This window comes from Delphinapterus leucas, chromosome 15, assembly GCF_059928025.1.
Source record: "Delphinapterus leucas isolate spDelLeu-1000000601 "Yukka" chromosome 15, BTC_Dleu_Yukka2, whole genome shotgun sequence".
Taxonomy (NCBI): Eukaryota; Metazoa; Chordata; class Mammalia; order Artiodactyla; family Monodontidae; genus Delphinapterus; species Delphinapterus leucas.
In genome coordinates, this window is record NC_143143.1 from 86,870,304 (window position 1) to 86,894,809 (window position 24,506).

General features: G+C 53.6%; 1 protein-coding gene across 5 annotated transcripts in view; it reads right to left on the reverse strand.

Moving 5' to 3' along the window:
- The window catches only part of TAF4 (TATA-box binding protein associated factor 4), an 82,827-nt gene that overhangs the window by 18,965 nt on the left and 39,356 nt on the right, over positions 1 to 24,506 (reverse strand). For all 5 annotated transcript variants that reach the window (XR_016387959.1, XR_016387958.1, XM_089897136.1 and 2 more), the window contains 13 exons: positions 22,717 to 22,883; positions 21,356 to 21,475; positions 19,211 to 19,330; positions 17,920 to 18,042; positions 15,918 to 16,007; positions 15,138 to 15,383; positions 13,443 to 13,590; positions 12,875 to 12,989; positions 10,721 to 10,890; positions 10,185 to 10,315; positions 9,221 to 9,346; positions 8,718 to 8,774; positions 8,166 to 8,285 (listed from right to left, as the gene is read on the reverse strand). Coding sequence is in view for 3 of the 5 variants with exons in the window: in XM_089897136.1 (XP_089753262.1) it covers positions 8,166 to 8,285; positions 8,718 to 8,774; positions 9,221 to 9,346; positions 10,185 to 10,315; positions 10,721 to 10,890; positions 12,875 to 12,989; positions 13,443 to 13,590; positions 15,138 to 15,383; positions 15,918 to 16,007; positions 17,920 to 18,042; positions 19,211 to 19,330; positions 21,356 to 21,475; positions 22,717 to 22,883 (1,733 nt within the window). In the remaining 2 variants the exon portion in view is untranslated. The remainder of the gene's footprint in view (positions 1 to 8,165; positions 8,286 to 8,717; positions 8,775 to 9,220; positions 9,347 to 10,184; positions 10,316 to 10,720; positions 10,891 to 12,874; positions 12,990 to 13,442; positions 13,591 to 15,137; positions 15,384 to 15,917; positions 16,008 to 17,919; positions 18,043 to 19,210; positions 19,331 to 21,355; positions 21,476 to 22,716; positions 22,884 to 24,506) is intronic.

Here is a 24,506-nt window from a genome sequence, read left to right on the forward strand (position 1 = left end):
GCAGTTGTGGACCTCCTTTTTATCTGCAAAGTAGGGTGGGACAAACAGCAAACCCACCATGACGGTGAGAGTCAGGCCTCCCACGTGGGACGCGGGACGGCTCGGAGGGCCTGTCACGGCAGGTTGGACCCACCGCCTTCGGTACAGACACAGAAAACACAGGTGGGGCGGTGCATGTATCCCCAGCTGTACCCCCGAGGGGGCTGGAGCAAGACACCCAGGGGCCCGAGCCCACCGGTGCCCAGACCTGGTCCCTGCACACGCGTCCCAACAAAAAGAACCGCGGCTCTGTGGAGAAACGGTCGATTCCACTGTTAGGGCAGGGAAAATATAAGGTAAGCCTGGAACATTTGTGACGCGAGAGAGTAAGAACCCTTCAGAAGGTGACACGTTACGTCAACAGGACAGAGGAGCCCAACTGAAGGGCTCGCGAGGACCAAGCAGGGCTGGCAGAATTCCAACCAGCAAACGGGGGACAGAGGAGGAGAGCCTGTCAGCCCGCGGTCACCGAACACGGGAAGCAGTGGTGCCAACGAGGAGAAACAGGAGGGCACGGTCCCTCAGCATTTCCCACAAGACACTTTCATTACAAAGGGACACAGATTTTCCAGCGGAGATGCCTGCGACCCCCCTAGAACCAAGTGTTCAAAGTGATCACTCGCAGCGGGACACACAGATGTCACGTACCTCCTGATACGATGCACTGAGGACACAGTATCACTGGTGCGACATTCTAGCCAAATTACATAACCTGGGTTTCATCAAGAGGAAACGTAAGATGAGCTCAAATTAAGAGACCTTCTACCAAATAACCGACCACACACTCTTCAAAGTGTCAAGATCAGGAAAGGCAGGCAAAGACAGAGGACCCGTCATAGACCAGAGGAGGCTACAGAGACATGGTGACCAAATTCCAGGAGGGGTACTGGATGGGCTCCTACATCTTCAGTGGAGAATGGTAACAATCAAATACAGAGAAAACATTTGCAAAAGACATATCTGGTTAAAAAAAAAAAAAAAACTCATCCAAACTATACAAAGAACTCCAAAAACTCAATAGCAAGAAAACAAACAACACAATTTTTAAAATGGATCAACAGGGCTTCCCTGGTGGCGCAGTGGTTGAGAGTCCGCCTGCCGATGCAGGGAACGCGGGTTCGTGCCCCGGTCCGGGAAGATCCCACATGCCGCGGAGCAGCTGGGCCCGTGAGGCATGGCCGCTGAGCCTGCGCGTCCGGAGCCTGTGCTCCGCAACGGGAGAGGCCACAGCAGTGAGAGGCCCACGTACCGAAAAAAATAAATAAATTAAAAAAATAAAATAAAATGGATCAACGATCTTAAAAGACCCCTCGCCAAAGAAGACGCACATGAAGAGATGCTCCACGTCATGCATCAGGGAAATGCAAATTAAAGCAATGAGACACCACGAGACACCTATTAGGATGGCCAAAATCTAGAGCACCAACAACACCAAATGCTGGTGAGGATGTGGAGCAACAGGAACGCTCATTCGTAACTGACGGGAATGCAACATGGAGCAGCTACTTTGCAAGACAGTCTGGCAGTTTTTTACAAAACTAAACATACTCTCACCATACGAACCAGCAATTGTGCTCCTTGGTATTTACCCAAAGGAGCTGAAAACTCATGTCCACACAAAAGCCTGCACCCGGGTATTTATAGCAGCTGTATTCACAGTGGCCAAAACTTGGAAGTAACCAAGATGTCCTTCAGCAGGTGACGGATAAATAAACTGTGGTGCATCCAGACAGCGGAATATTATTCAGCCTTAAAAAGAGAGAAATGAGGTACCAAGCCACGAGAGGACACGGAGGAACCTTAAATGCATTTAACTAAGTGAAAGAAGCCAATCTGAAAAGGCTACAGACTGTATGATTCCAACTCTATGACACTCTGGAAAAGACAAAACTATGGAGACAGTAAAAAGATCAAGGGTTGCCAGGGGCTGGGGGGAAAGAGGGATGACAGATGAAGCACAGAGGATATTTAGGGCCGTGAAACTACTCTGTATTATACTGTAAAGGCGGATACAGGCCATCATACATCTGTCCAAACCCACAGAATGTGCAACACCAAGAGGGAACCCGGATGTAAACTGTGGACTCTGGTGGTGATGAAGTGTCCGTGCAGGTTCATCGACTGTAACAAACGCAGCATCCGGTGGGGGGCATGGATGATGCGGGAGGCTGTGCAGGTGCGAGGGGAGCGGGGGGGGGGGGGCGCCGTATGGGAACTCTCTGCACTTTCCACTCAATTTGGCCGTGAACCTAAAACTACTCTAAAATATAAAGTTTCTTAACTTAAAATTAAATTCTGAAAGACCAAATCAAATAAGGTCTCTAGTCAGTAGTATCACACCAATGATGCACATTAGGGTAAGCTGAGGGATATACAGAAACTCTCTTTACTATTCATGTAACTTTGCTGCAAGTCTAAAATGAGTTCACAATAAATTTGTTTTTAAAGACACACCCTAAAGAAATAATCCTAAACTAAAAAAAGAAAAAGAGAAATTAAGCCTTAGCTCTGATGAACAAAGGCATATGAAGGACTTTTTAAATTCCAGATTTCGTATTAACTGTCAGACATATAACCCACAAGTATCCCTGAAGACCTAAATTAGGCACAACCAGCAACGTACGAAGCCACGCCGCAGGACCTCCGGTGGCGTGCATCCCTCCCACCGCCTCCTCAAGGTGCCCCCTCACCCCACACTCCTCCCCACACTCACGCCCTCCCCATCAGTCTGGAAATACGTGCTCTTTTTCTCATCTTTAGAAAACGCCTAAGGCAGAAGTTAATCCACATGCCTTTCCCACGAGCCCTCCCCTCCCAGCACAGGGACCCCAGCGGCCAGAGTGGTTCGGGGACTGGTTACATTGAGCCAAAAAAAATAAAAAAACAGATATATTGAGAATAACGGGAACTCGCGTTCTGTCTGTCTGTGAAGGGATTCGAAAGTAAGGAAACGAAGAAGACTAGAAGCAGCCCTGAGGTCCTAGACTAGAATCTCAGCATCAACTAGAACACACAGGGTTGTTCTAGATACAGAAAGGGGCACGCGCGCACGCACACACACACTCGCCTGTACACATACATACGTTCCGGGCTCTGACTGCTGGGGACCTGGAGCAGGGACCCCCGTAGCAATCAGCACACACAGTGCTCAGATACTGGTCTCTAAATACCACCCTCCACCGCAAGGAAGCAGGCTCCTGGGCGCCACTGCGGGTGAGGGCAGGGGAAGCACAAGAGGCACCTGGACACCTCTCACGCTTACAGGACGAGGGCAACGTTTCAAAAGGATATAGGAAACCGCTTGAAGAAGCTTCCACTGACCAAATCTAGAAATAACGAGAGTATTGATTACAACCCTCTGAATACAGCAGGAATCCATGCGTCCATACACAGTGATGAACGAATGCATGAATGAATGAGGACGGAGGGAGGGAGGGAGGGAGGGAGGGAGGGAAGCTCTTCTTCACGGCAGAAGGCAACCAGTAAATGTGGAAGGTGTGATGGAAACAGAGCATCGTGACCTGGCCCCCAGCCTGGCGGTCCTGACGCAAGGGCAGTCTGCAAGGGTGCTAAGGCCAGGTGAGGGGTGATGGGAACAGAGTACCTGCGTGACCCTGGAGTGCCTCCTTACACAACACTGATAAGCGCTAAGGGACTAGCTGACTACACAGTGGAGAAAGCTGCTTTCTCAGCCAGGAAACCTAACCAGGTGATCAAGGCTAAGGTCACCTAGTGATGCCAAGGGTCATCCTACAGAACAAGAGACCTGCCCTCTTCAGCACCGTCAGGAACGGGGAGACTGGGAAGAGGTTCACGCCACAAGCCAGCTGGACACCGCACACGCCTGGATCAAAGAGAAACCAGGACAGGCGGTGAAGTGGGAGCAGGTCTGGGGACCCTGGGGCATCAGGGCTGATTTCCCGATGCGGGGGGATGGGTGCAGTAGTAACACAAGAGAACGTCCAGCGTTGTCAGCATTTAGGGGTGATGGAACATCCCACACGCGTACTTGTGTGTGTAAAGAGGGGGTGACGAGGGCTTCCCTGGTGGCGCAGTGGTTGAGAGTCCACCTGCCGACGCAGGGGACGACGTGGGTTTGTGCCCCGGTCCGGGAAGATCCCACATGCCGCGGAGCGGCTGGGCCCGTGAGCCATGGCCGCTGAGCCTGCGCGTCCGGAGCCTGTGCTCCGCGACGGGAGAGGCCACAACAGTGAGAGGCCCGCGTACCGCAAAAAAAAAAAAAAAAAAAAAAAAAAAGAAGGGGTATCAAAATAAAGGTGGTAAAATGTTCAGAATTGAGAATCTGAATGGAGTTTTTTATACTGTTCTTACAACTTTTCTATAGGTTTGAAACTACTCTAAATCAAAGGAAAAACATTTTGAAAAACACTAATCATTACATTCTGGGAAGAAGATGCCAGAGGCGTCAAAGTTGTTTTGAATCTTCCCGAAGGCCAGATAGAACACAGAGCAACTAGAAAGCAAAACCAAACGCCAGCAGACAACATTTACAGCCAAACCGGTGAAGATGAACCGCGAGCAGCCACAAGCCTATCTGAAAACCGTGCAGGAAAAGCAGTGGGGCAGCTGCAAGACCCGAAGGCCCCCAGGGGCCAGCGGGTGTTCACCGGGAGGAGTGGCAGGTTCACTGGCGAGCAGCAGCTACAGCCAGGAGTTCTCTCCTCTCAGCAGCAGCCTCGCCACTAGGAACTCTGCCTCCGACCCGCCAGGGCCCCGCAGCACAGGGCCTCACGCAGAAGAGAACCTGCGAGGAGCAAAATTAAAGCTGAGCGGGACAGTCCGGGACCATGGAGGCAAGAAGGTCCAGGGGAGAGTCAGGGAGCAGCAGAGCCTGACGTCTCAGACAGCAAGTTTGTCACCACGCGGAAACAACGGAAGAGGAGCTCAGTGAAACTGGCAAACCTGCAAACCACCTCCTCCTAAAGGCTCAAGACAGCAAAATTCACATAAAAGTGAACCACAGAGAGGTCAAGTCCCAGAGAAGCTGCCCTAGGAAAAAAAGAGAATAAGGAGCAGAATAACATCCCTACAGATGATCAGAAACCGCAAAAAGACGTAATCAAAACGAGATCAAAACTGCTATGTTCTATTTCCAAACAAGCTAAAAGACACTGAGAAAATGATAAGAAGCATGAAAGAATAACATAAATCAGAATCAGCGAAACTCAGAAATGAGGTGACAAAGGCAAGGAAAAATCAGAAACAAAAGAAAATTTCACCTGAGAAATGAAGACTCTCCACGAAAGAGAACACAAGAGCAAACAAACGCAACAAATGATACCTTAAGAAGGAACTAGGAGAGCGAGAAGCATAAACAGGGTAGAACTTTAAAAGAGAGACTGAAAGGATTAAAGAGAAAAGGACAAATACTGATGGCAGATACAAAAGATACAGCGTCCGAGTAACAGGAATCTCCGAAGAGGAAAACAAAAACAAAGAAAGCATTAAAGAAAATGTTCCTGAATACAAAAAGGTTTAACTGCATGTTGAAAGAACACAACCTCTCCCTGAGAACGCCAACCCAAGACAGCCAATTCCAAGTAAAATGCTGGGCTTTAAGGGAAAAGAATTCTGTGGGCATCTTTGGGCAGAAAAGAATACATGAGAAACACAAGAGAAATAAAACTAGACTACCATCAGACTGACAGCAACCTTCCACACCAGGAAAAAAATTATCTAGTTGTAACTATTTACTCAAGACAGATTCTCAAGGAAAGAAAACATGAGCCACGGCTTTTCTAGCCATCAAAACCGTCATCGACATGCACAAATACGGGGAACGCAGCCCCCACGAAACATTCCAGAAGAATCCATCAGACAACGAGATTCAAAAAACCAAATGACTAAACAGACATCCACACAGACTTGTACTTAGCATTAAACATAAAGTTACTTATGAAACTAAGATGAAGGGTCCAGGGAGAGAGGACAGCGTGATGTAAGCAAAACACATGCATGAGTGGCAGTCCTCGCTGGAGTGTAGCCCACCCGACGCTCTCCCTCCCAGCATCCGGCCAAGTCGCCAAAGGCCCTTCCCTGGGAGTAAGGATCATACCCTATGTAAGACCCACCCCAACCAAGCCTAAGACCTGCACAGGGAAGGCAAGTCTGCAGGGTGAGCCCCACTGGGTGAGGGAGCTCAGAAACATCATGGGATTTCCACAGACCCTACTGAACACCAAAGTGAGACACAAGACACACAAGTTCAAGATGAGCGGCCAGGAGGTGAACTGAAACAAGAGTCAGTACCCTTCACAGATTGATGACACGCCATCCACAAAACCCAGCCTCCAAACGACAATGACTAGACACGCAGAGAGACAGGAAACCGTGACCCACGGCCAAAGGAAAAAGCAGTCGACAGAGACTGAATCGAGACGCCCCCGACGTCGGACTTGACAAAACCATTAGAGCAGCTTTTACAAATAGGTTCAAAGAATGCTGGGAAAATGTGGCCTCAGTAAGTGAGCAGACAGGGAAATCTCAGCAAAGACTCAGCAGCCATAAAAAAGACTTAAGTGTAAATCCCAGCACTGCAGATATATCAACAAGTGAAAACTTCACTGGACAGACTGCAGAGCTGACTGGAGAAGACAGGGAATCTGAAGACAGATCAGTAGAAATGATCCAGTCCGAACAGAGAAAGAAGTGATTAAAGAGGGACAAATACAGACTCAGAGACCCACAGGGCAATATCAAAAAGATCTTAACACAGGTATAACTGGGAATCCCAATAGAAAAAGACTGAAACAGAGAAAGTTTTGAAGAAATAAAGGCCAAAGTGTTGCAAATTTGAGGAAAACTACTGACCTACAGATCCAAGAAGCTCAGAGAAGCCCAAGCAGAGTGACTAGCAAGAGAACCAAGTCTAAACACCACACGGACGAACTTCTAAGAAGTAAGACGATCGCCTCAAAACAGCTGGAGAAGTGACTCACGTGACAGACAGGAAACAAGGACTGAAATCACAGTGGGGCCCTGAACACGATGGAACAACGTCTTTAAGGACAACGACCGTCACACGTTTACGGCTGTTTTCAGGTCTAAGAATAAGAGCTCTGCAATTTTGCAAAACACACTGGGAAATCTCCCATCTTTTTTGTGATCCGGAACAAGATAACATGTCTAAATGAGAATAGGAGTTTCCCTGGAAAAGAGAAAGAGACCAGCAGTTAAGACAGGATTCAAGGAGTAGAGGAAAAACGTGAAGGATGGCTAAAATTCTTACAATCACTCATCCCTATTAGTCGGTCACTCTATAAAATTAAGTGATGTATGTCTGGATCTGCTCGGCTCATTCAAGAACGTTGAGAGAAAATTACACATTAAGTTAAGCTAAAAAAACAGAGCTGAAAGAAAAAACAAAAAACTGTCAACATTCAGGGAAAACTTCATTCAAACTTTTGAGGGTGAAATACAACCATTTTCAGGTAAACAAAAGCTGAAAGAATCCATCACCAGCAGATTGCACTACAAGAAACGCTAAATGCTGTCCTTCAAGCCAAAGGGAAATACCGCAGATGGAAGCCTGGAACTTGGGGAAGGAACGAAAAACACCAGAAATGGTAAATAAGCAGGTAAATATAAAAGACGATGTTTTCTTTCTTCCTGTGATTTACTAATAAAACAACCGGCAGTTTGAAGAAAAAATAACAATACTTTAAAGTTGGGTTTGTAATTACATATAAAGACACGACAGCAAACAAAACAAGAAACTAACAAACTTTGGACAAACAGAAACAGGCAGCAACAACCTTCCTTCACGTTAACCCCAGTACTCAGGGAGGACAGTCAGCCCCACAAAGGCCAGTCTTCGGACGGAATCTCCCCATATTCTCTTCGAAGTCAGTCTAAATCTCATCGTGTTAAGCTACAGTGATCAAACTTCCTCATGCAAAGAACTTCTTGCTCACATGATATCCACAAATAGGTTGATTTGAATATAAAGTATCGAATGTACCGAGAAAACAAGTACTCCAAGGGCGGTGAGACAACATGTGCGCGAACGACAGCCCGTTCTCGGCGTGCCTGACTCCCTGAAGAGGCGAGCGGGACGCAGATGCCCCGAGGCCCTTCCAGCCCCCGTCCCTGCGTCCGTGCGGTACCTCTACTCCCGATCCCGGTGCCGGAGAGTCCACTTTCCTCTTTTTCCTGGGCCCGATGGCAGCTAGTGCTGTGAGGTTGGCATCTCGCTGCCTCATCTGTGCCAGTTCTTGCTGCTGCATCTTTGTTTTGAAAAGGAAACAGGGACTGTCATTTCACGCACTTTTTTTATTACTACAAAAGTAATACATAGGCACCAAAGGGTTTTCTAAACTTTCCTAAATGAAAATTTCATTTGACTGTTTTTTTTTAAACAGTAAGCATATTGTGCAATCAGAAAAACAGTAAAGCAATAGATGCTCACCTTGCAAAGCTCAGATATGAGCAAAGTGTGAGAGTACAGAGACTGGACTGCACCAAATGAGAAATTATCGTGAAGCTTCAAAGCACAGGAAAACACTTTTGCAAACACCATAAATCGCTACGGGAAGGCCTATTGTGCAGAGATACCATCGCTTTCTCAGCCTCTCTCGCTCTCTCTCGTTAAGTGCTGAGGTTGAACACAAACGTATTTTCAAGTGTGCAGTGTAGACTCTTGGACTAGAAACGCTTACCTCCTTTGCCTTCTGTTTCAACCTTAACTGCTCTGGATCTTCTTGTCTGGACCGAGACTATTTTCAAACAGGTAAAAAAGAAAGATAAGTTGTGACCTAAACGTTCATCACCCGACAAACATGTTGTCTTATGCGTGACATGATGACATCTAAGTCACGTGACAGAACGCATTAAATTTTTTAAAGTTTACAGCCAACAGATGAAAATTTATCATCATGAAAATCAATACCATTTGGATGTAAGAACCACGCCATGGTCCAATGTGACGTGAGGACGGTGGGCCAGGGCAGCCCGCAGGGCTCCGGGCTCAGTTAAGGGACCCGCCCCACGTGCTGGGCGACCTGCTGAGGTCTGGAGGCTTCCCGCCCCGGCTGTGCTCCTAACCCCGCGCACGTGTCATCGAGGCCAGCACCAAACCCTGCTCCGGCTCCTTGAAACCCCAAGGGTGTCCGCGAGCGCCCAGGGTGGACGGGGGAAAACTGCGTGCAGCACGAGCACTTGCCTTTGCTGCCCGCATCAAGATTTCTCTCTCCTGTTCGTCCTTTCTCTGTTTCTCAATTTGATCAAGCTGTTCAAAAAATTTGAGCTGAGCCCGGACATCACTTGCCTGCTCGTATCTGTCATCATCCTAGAAAAAAGTGAAACGACTGTTTGTCACGAACTTGGGAACCCAGCCGGACAGTCCGCGCACCGCTTCCCGCCCCCCTCGGCCCACTCCCCAGGCGGGTGCGCAGACCCAAGCCCCTCTCGTCTCCAAGAGACTCTACTTCTGAAGTGCTCTGAATGCGCACACGCCACCTCAGGTAAGTCATCCGGGGGCTCACAGGCAACTTTCCATTTTATACACTTTGGTATCATTTGACTCTTTTAAGTTACATTTAAATTTTTTTTCTAATAGCGTAAAAAGTATTTTTAAAGCAAAGTGGCTACAGGCTTGTACTTCAAACGCTGCTCAGGCAGTGCCTGGCCGCTCCGTGGTGTCCCTGAAAGAGGGTTTGCATGACTGAAGAGGAAGGCGGATTCTGCCTTGAACCTGCTGTGAGAGGCCGGGCTCTGGTGAGCTGGCCCTCCACAACACACGACAGGGCACCACTCTGAGTCACGGGAGCGCGGGTGAGCCAGAGCCCCTCGGCTCCGCAGGGACAGCTCGGGCCGCAGCTGCTGGGAGCCCCCCGCGTGGAAACGGGTGGGGGGCTCCGCCATCTCCAGAGCTGAAGATGCCGCCAGCCCGGACCTAGAAGGCTGGCTCCCTAATCCGGAGGTCAGATCCTCCGCATCCTCCTTCCGCAGCCCAGTGGATAGCGCCCAGAGCACCACGGGACTGAAAGAAGTGGCATCTTCCCAAAATCTCGTTCTGGGAAAAACTCAAAACGAGCTCAACACTCTGCCGCTTCCCCTGTGCCCTCCAGGCAGCACCAGACCCGGGAGGGCCGACAGGGTATCCCCTCCAGGAAACGGCGGGTTACCTTGTAAGAGAAGTTCTTTTGCTGAGCCGTTTCTGATATCTTTTCTACAAGGTTCTGCAGCCTCTGTTGCGTGGCGTGTGACACGTAACTCACCACGTCTGGGTGTAGCTCTGTTATGCCGTGTTTCTTACCTGGGGAACAGCCGGTATTTTACAATCACTTAAGTTCTTTTCTTTCCTTCACTGTTTTCCCTTATCCCCCAGTTACCGCTTTGTGCAACCTGAGGGTCGCGGGTGGTCTACACCTGCTCCAACTACCTGAGAACGTCACCGCCAACCCCACGGAAAGCACAACCCTGGCAAAACAGGTGACAAGGGACAAGGGGTATCCCCCCAAGCCCAGGACAGCTCCGCGCTGAGCACCGCAGCCGTGGTCCACACCAGGCCCACTGGCGGAGGCCGGACGCCCCAGGGCCGGTAGGAAACAGGGCCAGGGACAAGGGGTGTCCCCCCAAGCCCAGGACAGCTCCGCCCTGAGCACCGCAGCCGCGGTCCACACCAGGCCCACTGGTGGAGGCCGGACGCCCAGGGCCATACCTATTTCCAATATTCTTCTTTGCAGAGGCGCCGGGAGGAGGAAGGTCTCGTCTTTGCAGGACCGCGTCAGGGTGCCCACTAACTCAGAGTTCGTAGCCAATATTCTCGCACTTTCTTCCGACAGGTTCACGCCGGCCATCGATGCTACGTCATTGATGTCATCGTCGTCCCTTCAGGAAAGAAGAGGAGGTGGGTCTAACCGAACGAAGGGCCGCCAAGGAGGCACACGCGGGTGGCCCCAACTCGGCGGGCAGAGTCACCTGAGCACTGCTGTCACCTGAGCACAAAGGTGGTCGTCTGCGAGCGAATCTGTTCTTTTAAAGGAAGACCCGCCCCAAGGTACGGCAGAGTGGGAGTCTCTACACACAGGTGTCAATGCCAAGTTCACGGAGAGCACAGCACCTACTCACTGCTTCAAGGAGTTTGTTCTGTGAAACCCTTTTTAAATGATCTCACAGCATTATTTTTAATACAATCACAAACTCTCAGAAAAGCTGGAAGAACAGTACAAAGGGAAGTCCGTGAATCACTTGAGGGTGAGCGGCTGACCTGACACCCAACCCCCAACCCCCGGGACACGGCAGTGTGGCTCCCTGTGGACAGAGGCACCCCCTACGGAACCGGGGGGATGGCCTTTGAAACCGGGCCACCAGCCACGCCCAGACCCCCAGCTTTGGCTAACGGTCCCTATAGCGGCTCCCACAGCAAAGGGTCCAGCTCAGAACCACGAGCTGCGTTTTGCTGCCACGTCTCTGCAGCCCCTCCCTGACTCTCGTGCCCCCGACACCTGGAAGGTCACAGGCCAGCTGTTCTGCAGCGTGTCCTCGTTTTCCCTCTGACGGACGTCCCTTTGTGACGAGCCGCGGGCAATGCACCTTTGGCAGGAATTTCACACGAGTCAGGGGCCTTGCTCACCCTGCACACGGAGCTCCAGCGCAGGGGGGCCCTGCCCGCTTCGCTGCGTCGGGGCGCCCCTCCCTCCCTGTGTAGTTACGAGGACCTCGGGGGAGGTGGCCTGAGACTGTGCAAATCCCGTTCCCCTAAACCGTCCACTGACTCATTTCTAGGGGCTCAGGTTCCTGTCTTATCCAGCAGGTACAATGTCACTACAGACACGGCTGGCGGGAGGGGGCCACCTTGGGGGCTTCTGGGAACTCTGACGCTTGAGCACTGCTCTCTGACCAAACAAAGTGCACTAACTCGTCCTGCACCCTCCCGACTCCGGCCTGGAATCAGCAGCCCCCTAAGGCACCCTGGTTACCGTGGGGGAAGCAGTTTTAGACGAGACCTGGGCGCTGGGTGTGCTGCTGCCATCATGGTGTCACCAATCCCAGGCCCCTCCAGTGGCAGAGCGGGCGGCTCCAGCCATAGCTTTTCCAGAGTATTCACAGCCGGACGTCCGACCCGACCCGACCCCACCGGGCTCGCCTCGTTTGCTCCTCTCTGTATTTCTAACTCCCTCACACCTGCAGGTGGACGCGTCTGCCCATCTCCGCCACCCGCCCTCTCCCTCGTGGATGTCCTCCCCACCCCTGTGGGCCCCCGCCCTCCGTGCCAGACTGTGCCAACCACCCATCTCCTTGCCCTGCCTGGAGGCCGACCCAGGCTCAGGCCACCACGGCTCCAGCACTGCCAACACCTGCCCTGCTCCCTAACAGCTTGAGGGATGAAGCGTCTGGGAAGGGAAGGGAAGGACCACCCAGGTCCCCCGACACATGCACTTTGCTACTGCTGGATCCAAACCAAAGTAGCCACGGCAGCCCTTCCTATGGCGATACTCAGACCAGCTGCTCGTCAAGAGACCAAAGCACAGCATCTCTGAAGGTTCTGAGGTTGAAAGGAGGACACAGAAGCGTCCTCTGTTATGACTGTGATGCACTCAGAAGGCTGAGCCATCGTATCACAGACACAAATCTCCCACTGGTTCGCGCGGAAAGTCAGCTGCTCTGCCATCCCGCCCTGTGTCTGCGGCAAACGTCCCTGAACCGCTCTGTGGGAAAACACGCACACAGGGAGCGCGCGCACGTGCATGTGTGCGTGCATGCGTGCGTGCGTGCGTGCGTGTGTAGGGAATGAACGCAGCCTCAAAGCACCAACGGCCGCCGGGCGAGGCCCTTCCCTCCGGCGCCTCCTGAGCCACGGCCCGCCCCTCACCTGAACGAGCCCCCCCCGGGCTCCTTGAGCTTGTTTTTCTGTGCAGCAGCTGCCTGTGCTGAGACAGCAGAAAGAGCTTTGGTTCCAGGTAACACGGCAGGTTTCACCACAGGGACTGCAAAACAAGAGACGAGGGTATGGACCCCGCGCACGGACTCGGAGATGGAGACACTGCTGTCCCCGGTGCTAGGTGGGCTGCAGGGAGGGCCACGACTCCCAGCCCACCACAAGGAGGCTTCCTAAAACGTCAGAAACGTTGGGTTACTAACTCTAGATTAGAGTAAAAGCATAAGCAGCATCTCTCACGCATTTGCCTTCCTGTATCTCATCAAACTTTTTGGAATGTAGGAACGACTACTGGTTAAGAACCCAGTCCTGAATGTGTAATTGTAAAAATCGTCCTGACGGGGCGATGCCCGTACAGCCCTGTGAACGTACTAACGCCACTGAATTGTACACCTGTTCACGCGACTAAAATGGCCAAGTCTGTGTTAACGTGAGTTTCACCACAATTAAAAAAACAGGGAGACAGGGCCCTGGGGAGAGCGGCCCGGCCGCCGGCCCTCACCTGGCTGCAGCTGGTTCAGCTGGATCTGCTGGGGCGTGGTGAGCACGATGCGGTTGTGGGGCTGCCGGAGCGCCACCATGGGCGTCTGTGTCAGCGTCACCTGCGGCGGCCGGATCAGCGCTCCAGGCTTGGGCGGCGGCTGGATCACCTGGAGCAGAGCCCACGGGGCACGTGAGCTCACGTCCCACCCCCGCCCCCACCGCAGAGGGGGCTCCCACACCTGTTCCCTGCCCGGGGCGGGGGGTGGGCAGCCTTCCGGGAGGACGAGGAGGGTCAGCCGGGGGCACTGCATCAGGCTGCAAGCTCCTGGAGGCAGATTAACTGCTCGGAAGCCACACGTGGGGGCCCTGAGGCCAGCGCCTGGAGGACAGTGTTTGCTGAGCTTGCAAACCAGCGTGGCACAGACGACTTCTCCCCAGATGTGAGCACAGGTGCCGGGGCGCCCCCTCAGATCCCTTCCAGAGCCTCTAGGGCTGGATCAGAATCCAGCTGCTGAACTTTACGAAGGTCGCCTGGTGGGCACACACTTAACGTTACAGCGCACTCGGGGAGGGATGGGTGGTGCCCGGGGCCGAGCTATTTCTGGAACAAAACCTATGAAAATTCACACTGTCCAGAACGAGCAGACACACGACTGCCTGCAGGAGGTTCAGGCCAAGATTTGCCACAAACTCAGGGAAGAGCCTCCAGGTTTCACGTCTCTACGGCCTTCAAGGGAAGCAGGTGATGGACCGGTGGTGCCCGACTCTGCAAGGGCGCAGCAGAGCTCCACCCCTCCAGTGAGGGGCATGCGAGCGAGCCCTGATCTCACACCTGCACTTTGGCCCGAAGCACGCGCGCCGCGCGCGCGCACACACACACACACACACACACACACACACACACACACACACACGGCTCCACCTCCCATGGGAGCCTGTCTTCCTCACCACCAATCAAGGCAAGAACAAATGCAGATTTTAACTTGAGCAGGTGAGAGACCACCACCCTTCATGACTCTGATTGCCCACCTGGTTATCACTCGAGCATTATCCTAAGATACACTCCACAACCTACGAAAGTGACGTGAGGACCTGCGTTGTTTTAATTTTTTTTAACCGTCTGTATAGGAACAAAATCCCTTTGAAATTAAAAAAAAAAAAATAGCAACTGCCTTTCTACCCTGGGCGAACCCCACGTGCCTGCAGGAGCACGTTCAATACTAAGCTCTTCCCAGCAGAGACACCCTTTTCTATGGCTACACGACCAGAAGCCTGGATCCCAACCACAGACAAGTCCACCATCAGCAGCCGTGCCTCCCAAGGATCTCCGAGCCCCAAACGACGGCTGCAGAGCTCGGTCCCAGGCCATGAAACCTGACGTGTCCAGCGCCAAGCACTTAGCGTCAGCTTCGTGTATTTGGGCCATTGCTCCTAATCAAAGATAACGTCCAGCTAAAAGATCCACTACAAACACACTGTGTCCATTTAAACCAGGGACGCCCGAAAACAGTACAGACAACGGACGTGCCAAAGGGCGAAAGTCAGTAGGCTTATTTCGTTTTACTGAGAAATAAGTTACGAAGCTGCAGGGCCTCGGCCCCTGGCTGACACCTCACTATTTCAGATCCCGCCCCAGGTGCTCCCTGGCAGTCTCTCTGAGCCGCGGGCGGCCGGGCACGTGCGGGGGAGCAGGGCGAGGCTCTGGCCTCCGTACCAGCGGCGTGGGCTGCCCCTGCTTGCCGACGCCCACCGGCGTGGGCTGCGCGAGGCTGATGACAGGGGGCTGGAGGGCGCTGGTCACGGCGGCCGCCGTCTTCCCGGCCGTGCGCTGCACCGAGCCGCTGAGCACCACAGCCGTGAGCGCGGTGGTGGCCTGCGAGGCCGGTGGAGGCTGCTGCTGACTCTGCTGGATGAAGGCCGCGGAGTCGGGGGTCAGCTGTCTCAAGGCGGGCAAGCTCCTCTGGGCGGAAAGACAGACACAGGGTCGGCTCCCTCCTCGACTCAGAAAACACACGACCCTGAGAACACGTCCTCGGCCAAACAGCGTCGGTCTGGGGCCTTAAGGAGACGCCCCGGGACGCCGGGTGCCGGCATCCCAAACCACTGTCCCCCGACTGCCGCTGAGCAGGGTTACCCTCAGTGACAACTGGCTGCAATTTGTTTAAAAAACAAAGCAGAAGCGCCATTTCTGAAATGCAGTTAAGTGCGTTAAGGCAGCCGAGGCATCTGAGCGACACCCTCGTCCCAGCGGCGCGGGGCCCCCGTCTGCGGGGAGAGGGCCCCTCGCAGTCCCCGGCTGTGACACAACATTGTGGCCTCAGTGGCGGGGGTCTCGTAACTTACAGAGAAGCCTCGAAAGAGAAAACTTGACCTTCTGTCTCAGGGGGCTTGAAACCTGCAAACGCACAGGTGACACCCGTGCAAGCCCACCCCTCCCCGGGACACACCCGCCCCTCCACCCGATGCTGGGTGCTCGCAGGCGGCTTCAAATTACCTTCAGGAAAGGCACAAGGTAAGGTTGAGGTGAAGAATTAAGTTCTCGGTATAACCTACTAGTGAAATCTTCTGCTTCGATTTTTCCGTCCTTAAAAATAAAATTCACATTGAAATTCCTCCACGAATACAGACGCGTACACGCATATCTTTATGCAGCATTTCTCTGGTCTCGCGTTTTAGGACTGGCTGTTCCTCACGCCAGGTCCTGCACTGGACGAAGGTGCGGGAGGGCCCGGGGGCCACGTGCTCAGCTGACACCGGTTCCCGGGCGTGGGTGAGGCCCCCGGCCCTCCCTGTGCCCCGCCCCATCGGGGCTCACTGGCCCACCCCACGACTTCCCTACGCCAGCTCCCACGGGACATCTACGTGGCACCTAACCCACCGCACGTCAGGCATTTTGCCAGGCGACAGACTAGCCTAAAAGTACCCTCGTGACCAAGTTGGAAGGTACCACAGACCAGGGACACCCTTACCCGGAGAGACCACACCTAGGCCGAGACCCCAGAGCAGCTGGGGCACCGGCAGGGAGAAGCGAGCGCCCAGACGAGAGGGCCCAGACCCCGCTCTGGAAACCAAAGCAAGCCAGGTGTGGGGGCTGGGGGGCCAAGACCGTGGCTGACTGAGCCCAGTTCAAGGTGGGAGTGGCCAGGGCTGCAAAGAGGTCCTGTAACAAGGGCGGAACGGGGGTCCCGGTGCCCTGATAAGGGCGCAGCACAAGGGGGACGGCACTGGGCTCATCCGGGGGTGGGGGGATGGATGCGGAGGGTCGACGAGACGAGCCCACGCTTCCAGCGCCGGGGAGGGACCACAGACAAAGAACCGCGGGAAGAAAGGGAACGGCGTTTATTTAATCAGAAATTTTCATTAGAAGGTAAAATTGTTATAATTAAAACAAACAAAAAGCTGGGAGTTCTTGTTCATCGCAGGAGGTGAGATTATTTTTCGATCTCTGGGTTTCCTGAAAAGATTTAAGGAGCATCTGAAGCGATCATTTTTGCTTGTGAGAGCGGGACTTCATTCCTTTCTGGCCCCAAACCCACATGGTCTGCAGAGATGGCACAGAGCCAGCCCCTGAGGGTGGCTCCCCTCCAGCCCAAGCCTCGGCACGGAAGGGAGGCTGCGAGCGGAGGGTCTGAGCCAGCGAACCCACCAGCAGGACAGAAAAGTCCAACAGCCCGTCTGCTGAGCCACCAGGTTTCCTTGCACAGAGAAACCGAGAGGAAAGGAAAACAGCAGGAAGGAGGGGACCCCCAGGTTACCAGCAACAACAGAGGCAGCGGCCACAGGTGGGCCTGACCGACGCTGACCGAGCCCTGCAGGCAACACTGGACTCAGCCTCTGGGCACCTGGGGCCTGCGAGGGATCCTGTGTTCGCAGGTTATGTCCAGGCATCCGTGCTAAAGTATTTATGAGACTGGGGAGGGGCTGTGGGTGGCAACGGGGGTGCAGCAGATGCAAAGTCATATAAGAACTCATGACCGATGAAGCCCGCAGGTGGCCCAGAAGGGCTGTCACTCTGCTTTCCGCTTCTGTATCACTTAAAATCCTCCGTGAAAGGGACTTCCCTGGTGGCACGGTGGATAAGACTCCATGCTCCCAACGCAGGGGGCCCGGGTTAGATCCTTGGTCGGGGAACTAGATCCCACACGCATGCCACAACTAAGAGTTCGCATGCCACAACTGGGGAGCCCACCTGCGGCAACTAGGGAGCCTGTGAGCAGCTAAGACCCCGTGCAACCAAATAGATAAATATTTTTTTAAAAAAATCCTCCGTGAAAAAGGTAGAGCAGGTGGAGGAGCGAGCGAGGGCCTTTAAACACCCTCCATCTGGTGAATTTACATCACTCCTCTGCGGCCAACACGCTGTGAGGCTCCGAGAAGCCGGGCTGGCGAGCGGATGGCAGGGTGGTGGGTAGAGGGGCCCAGACTCCGGCCACACCCCACCCCCATGGCCAAGTACAGCGCTCTAAGGCAGAGGGGCCGACGTACAGAGCTCTTACCAGCAGATTCTGTACCAGTTCTTTCACGTTAGCGGCTGTCTCTGTAGACTGTTTACCAGATGAAGCCAGTTTTATTAGCGTAGATAAAAAATTTTTACATTTCTTCACGTTCTCCATAGTTTCCTGGATAGAAGTTAAAAAGATGTAAGCAAAAAACTCTTAAAAGGCAGATTTTCATCACAGCTTTTAACTAAGACATGGGTATCATATAAGAAATGTGTATTTCTGGGCTTCCCGGTGGCGCAGCGGTTAAGAATCCACCTGCCAACGCAGGGGACACAGGTTCGAGCCGAGCCCAGGTCCAGGAAGACCCCACATGCCACAGAGCAACGAAGCCCCGTGCACCACAACTACTGAGCCTGTGCTCTAGAGTCTGCAAGCCACAACTACCGAGCCCGCGTGCTGCAGCTACTGAAGCCCGCGTGCCTGGAGCCCGTGCTCCGCGACAAGAGAAGCCACCACAGTAAGAAGCCCACGCACCACAACGAAGAGGAGCCCCCGCTCGACGCAACTAGAGAAAGCCCGTGCGCAGCAATGAAGCCCCAACGCAGCCAAAAATAAATAAATAAATTTATTTAAAAAAAAAAAAAAGAAATGTTTATTTCTTTTCTTAAACTTCTTTGAGGAAAATGCAGTAACTCTCACGGCCTGATGATGGGAGTATAAACCAGGACATGTGCTCTGAAGGTCCAGACCCAAGTTTACAGGTCACTCAGCCCAGCAATTCTACTTTTAGAAATGTAACTAATAACCAATAAATGTAAAAAAGATGACCTATAAGACATTCACCTTGATATTGCTTATCATAAAGGAAAACTGATCCCTACCTAAGTGCACAAGAAACTGAATTATGGCACAGACACTAAAGATGATGAAAAACACTCAGCAACGAAACGTGAAAAACGTAAGTCATAAATAAAGCACGATCCCACTGGTTTAAAGATTCACACGTGTGCAGGACAACTGCTGGAGATAAATGTTAAGGGGGCAACGCTGCTGCTCTACAGGCCGCAACCGCCGTGCAGCCCGGCCCCCGTGTCACCCCTCTGAACACACCTGGTCCAGGCTCCATCCCACAGACGTCCCCCACAGCCCAAAAGCCTCGTGTAGGGTGGTGGACCCTTCCTGCAGCCCTGCAGAGACCACTGCCCTCAGACCCACTCATATGGAGCCGTGGAGACCCCAACGCATCCCCACGTCTGCGGCAGTGGCTCCCCCGGGCCGGCTGGCGCTCTGAGGCAGCACGAACCACACACACGGCCCCAAATCGCAGCCGAGAGGCGGCACTCACCGTGGCGGCTGTGGAGGTGGTGGTGGCCCCCGGGACCGTTCGCTGAGGTGTCCCCGTCTGAACAGCTGTCGCCGTCCCAAGTGAGGGTGTCTGGGCAGCGCCACCCAGAACAAGCTGAGGCTACGAGAAGCCAAAACACAAGGTAGATAGAGGCTGCAGGGAGACGGCCTTCGTGAGACTCCCTGTAGCAGGCGGGACCCCACGGGACATGCGGCCTCAAGGGACCACACCAGCCCCGCGGCAGACCGTGTCCCCGAGGGCCACCTTTCTGAGCACCGAGGAAGCAGTATTTTGCAGCAAAAACTGACAGAAACGAAGCCAATGGCCGGGAAGAACCTGGTTGTCAGAAGTCGATCCTAGAAGTCACATGGTGACCAAAACAAATGATCTTTTAATAACCAAACCAGATCCCGTCTCAGAACTGAAAAGAACAAACAGAGAAACCAACTGAAAAGCCCGTCACCTGGCTTGTGCAGGCAGGCTGGTGACAAGGAAGCCAGGACGTCACATGCACACGGGCAGGCCGCCCCCCATGCAGGGGGGCGGCACCAGGACTCATCGGGGTCCCGGGCTCCCCCACCGCTGCCGGACCAACCTTTCTTTGCTCCCCCAAAGCGAGTCACATCCAGAAACATCCTGGAAAGGGGGTTTTCAGAGCAGGCGGGGGACTCGATGTAGCTGGTGTTGGGAGGGAGGGGCTCCTTTGCTAAACGAATATATTTAAGCCAACAAACAGCTAGACATCAAACAACAACTGTCCTCGGTCAAATTCCCGAGACTTCTAGTCTACGTGACCAATCAGGATGCAAACATTTACTGTTGTTTTTTTTTATTAGCACTTTTCCAATTTAAAAATGGAGCCTTCTCCAACTTTTTAAACGTTACTCTCTTACGACTTCGGAAGATAGGGGGCAGTGTAACCCCAAGCATGACTCGCCTGCGGCTCTTCTAAGCAACCAGGCCCCAGGCCGGGCAAGGGACTCGGACAGCACGGCCGCTAAGGCAGGTGGTGGGCGGGCAGCTGTCTGCACCCCCAGGCTGTGGACACTGGTTTCACGGGAGGAGTTGAAAGAGATGATGGGCTCTTCCTTTATTATCTGTGTATTTTACTTGTAACGTTAAGCATGTATTACTTTTTTAACTACAAAATGGCAAATAAAAAACTTCAGAGGAGAAACGTAAAAGAACTGACCAACAGCCATCTTTGGGCAGCAAAAGGGGAAGAGCAGAGCTGCTTCGGGACACCCAGAAACAGCCAGGGCACTTCCAATTCTTGGGAGTTTTCCTTTACATCAAACTTTATTCCTCACGCTTGCTTCTACTGGTCAGATGAATACACGTTTCACCTGGATGATTCTGAGATTGTGGGAACCTATGCTGATAAACTTATTTTCTACTAAATCTCATGCAAAAGCTGACCATGAGCTTCACTATCTTCTCAGAAAAGGTTCCTTTCACTATAACTGAAGTTCAGATGCGCCAATCAGACTGAACTCGGGCCAGAAGACCCCGTCTCAGGAAGCGCCGTTGCCTGGGCAGCTCCTGTTGCGGGAGACCACTGAGTTCAGTTACTTGGGACCCAACTGCTCCTCCAGCTGTTCTGAAAAGCAATGTCACGGCTGCAGATGCCAAAAGGCAAAGGAGGACAAGACCAGGGTGAGTGGAGAGAGCACTGGACGAGGTGCGGCTGCAGGGAGGCCGGCCGAGGCCACACCGGGACAGGGGTCCGGAGCCTCTCACACCGCACGTGTCCGCGCCCATCAGGGAGGGGTGTTGTGAGAATCGCACGCATGAACACACATACACAGTGAGGACATGTCCTCCTCGGTGCAGGAACAGTTCGCGAGCAACACACGCACACGCACACACACACTCTGTCTCTCTCTCTCTCTACCCCCACCCCCACCCCGCGCGCTGTAGATCTTCTCTGCTTCACAGATGCAGTTACTAAGGCGACGTTTTCAATTGTACTTCCGGCACAGTGGGAAGCTTTTAAGAATGTCGCTGGTGTTAAACTCTATGCGACTTTAAAGAAAAGCAACTGATCTATGCTGCGTTCCCCAAACTCCAAAACTTAGCATCCAGCACCCAAACTCGCGAGGCCCGACCCCTGCGTCATGGGCACCACAGAGCCCCCGGCCTCACCTGAACCCCGGGAGAGCGCTGCAGCGCGGTGCTGGGCTGTACCGTCGTCTGGGCCTGAGACACTTGCTTGATTATGGTCGTTGGGGTCACCTGCCGTGCAATAATGGGGGTCCCAGGTGCCTGAAAAACAAGGAGGAGTCGCCTAGAAGGAGAGACAAGTGAAAGTAGTTCCCAGCACCTGGCGCACCCAACACTCCATCCTTTAGTACAGAGCCAGCGCGCTCAAGGGCCCCCAGGTCAATCACCAGCCTCAGGGAAGCCACCCTAAGTCTAAACTTTCCTTAACAAGTAAAAGTGTATGATCGGAACCTCCATCGTATAAACTGTAATACACTCCTTAGCAAAGTCTCCGACCTGGTCTTTAAGGAACGCATATAACCTGGGAAATCAACACTTGTGTGGATTTCTTGTATTCTTGGCCACAAGCGCCAAAGAAGTAACAAAGGCACTACAGTAAGAGGCATGTGTTCCCTGGGCCTAAAGACTGGTCACTGTGCTGCAGAAAAGGAAGTAAACGGGACACTTACAGCGAACTGTCCTACATAGTTAGGGTACATAAAGTGAAATATCCCACATCTGCGTCTTACTGGACAGACGTCGGCAGACCCTGAACACTGCTCTGGATTTTCAGTCAGGGGAGGGCCCTTTGTGAGTCCCCACGCACGCACACGCCCTGTCTACAGCACAGGGGTCTCAACTCCAGAGGAACGCGGCTGAAATCAACGGAGAATAGAGTTTTCCAGATCCTCCTCGTCTCCATGTTAGTCTCTAACCAGCCAACTGGCTCAGAACAGCAGAACAGCAGCACGAGACAGAAAGGCATCAGAGACAGAGTAGGGAGTAGGGAGGTGATGTGCGGGCATGGACCCAAATGGAGACTGAGAGGCAGAACCCTGGGGGGAGGGGCGAGTCCCAGGCACTGGGCTTCAAGCATCCAACCCATCCTCCCTCCACAACCCCAGGGGGCCACAGCCTCAGGGGTCAGGGCAGGCAGTAACCCCTAAAGGCTTCAATGTCTGCGGGGGAGAGGGGAGTACTGTTTAACATAATCCTGTAAAGTCCTTCCACGCCTCCCTGGTAGTGACGGCTGACACTTGCTCAGCGTTCCCTCTGTTCCACTGTCCTAACTGGTCCCCGTGACAGCCCTACGAGAGCAGCACCGGCGGGATCTCCACGTTGCACAGGAGGAAACTGAGGCCCGGGAAGGTGGCGTCACAGGAGAGAAGGGGAGGGCCCAGACGGGGTCCAGGCAGCAGACCCCAAGCTCCTCCCGCGGCATGTGGGCCATGCCACACCCCCTGCCCGCCCCACCCCGCCCCCCACCCCACCTCCCGCCAGGCCCAGCGCTGGCTCGCACTCACCTGCACGGTGGAGATCTGCACGGGAGGGGCACTTGTGGGCGTGGCCGGGCGGGGCGCCATGGCGGTCTGAGGCTGGGCCTGGGCGTGGGCCTGGGCCTGCATCTGGGCCAGGGCCTGCTGAGGAATCATTAACAGCTGCCCGTTCTCGCTCCGCACGAGGACCATACCTGGGGGAGGAGAGCCGGCATCGGGAAACACGCCCCAGGGCCGGACTCCATGGGGGAGCCCGGCAGCTCAGAGGAGGCAAAAGGAGAAGCTGTCAAACACAGTCGCAGAACTCTATACACACCTGGGAGAAAGAGGGTCCGCAGCACGACAAAAACGTAAAAGGAGTTTTTTCCTGGATTCAAACAGCAACAGTGGGCCAGGCAGCCAAGCTGCTCACACCGCCGTCTGCCCCTACGCTGGCCTGCAGGTCAGGAGGCCCGGAAGCCGAGGGCCTCGTGTGCTCCCAACACGGGCTGCCCGGTGTGGCCAAGTTCACAAGGCAGCAGGTGTCTGGCAGGAGGTCGTGGCTGGAGCCTCAGACCCGAGCCCTGCCCTGGAGCAGGTGTCCCCACCCCCGTCCCCGTCCCCGTCCCCGCGGGCTGGGCTGGGCCCTGGGAAGCAGCGCCCCACAGCCCACATGCCCAGGGCTCCCTGCCTGCAGTCCTGTGAGGCCCCGACACTCCTTCCAGAACAGGACCACTCTTGGGGGGGGGGGCAGTTCTGTGCCCACGACGACCTGAGGCGCCCACCACAGAGACACAAAGACACGGAGGACCGCTCGCACTTCACGGTGCTTCAGCTACGTCACTGGAAGCCCAACCCTAGCGGGCAGGTTTGGCGTTAATTCCAGCTTCAAAAACCGGCCACCAATTATATCCTAGATTCCACTAGAAACAGCAACACAACTTTCACACTTGATTTCCCATGACGGATTAGTGATGGAGCTGCAAGGGGAGACCTAAAAACGCCATAAACACCGTACTCTTCCCAAAGCAAGGCCTCAGCACAGGGCCCTGCACGAGGCACCCCACTGAAGAGCGACGCAGCCAGGCGAGGGGGTGTCGACCAAGGAGCCTGCTGCCTGGGCAGCGCCTGCGTCCTCTCATAAGGCAGCTGAAAATCAGGTCCAAGAACCTCCTGCCAGCTTCACAAGGGACATCAGGCTTTCCCCTGCTGAACCAAACAGGAGTTCGATCCAACTCACAAGTCTGAGAAGTCTCTGAAGCTGCTGGGTCCCGGCTCCTTCGACACCCATCGTGACATCAGGAAATAAGAGGCCTTTCCCTGGGGTCACATCTGCTACTCTTGATCCAAAAGAACCACGTGTATGCCCATCACGAGAGCTTCCCTCCAAAACACCCCTTTTAAAATTACGCCGAGCTGCAGCAAAGGAAACCGTAAACAAAACAAAACGGCGCCACAGCGCGGGGGAATACCTGCAAGCAACGCGACCGGCACGCGATTCGCCTCCGAAATACACAAGCAGCTCATGCCGCTCAGGATCAAAAAAACGAACCACCCAGTCAAAAAGCGGGCAGAAGACCTAAACAGACATTTCTCCAAAGAAGACATACACAGATGGCCAAGAGGCACATGAAAAGATGCTCCACATCACTAATTATTAAAGAAATGCAAATCAAAACTACAATGAGGTGTCACCTCACACCAGTCAGAATGGCCATCATCAAAACATCTAGAAACAATAAATGCTGGAGAGGGTGTGGAGAAAAGGGAGCCCTCCTGCACTGCTGGTGGGAATGTAAACTGATACAGCCACTATGGAGAACGCTATGGAGGTTCCT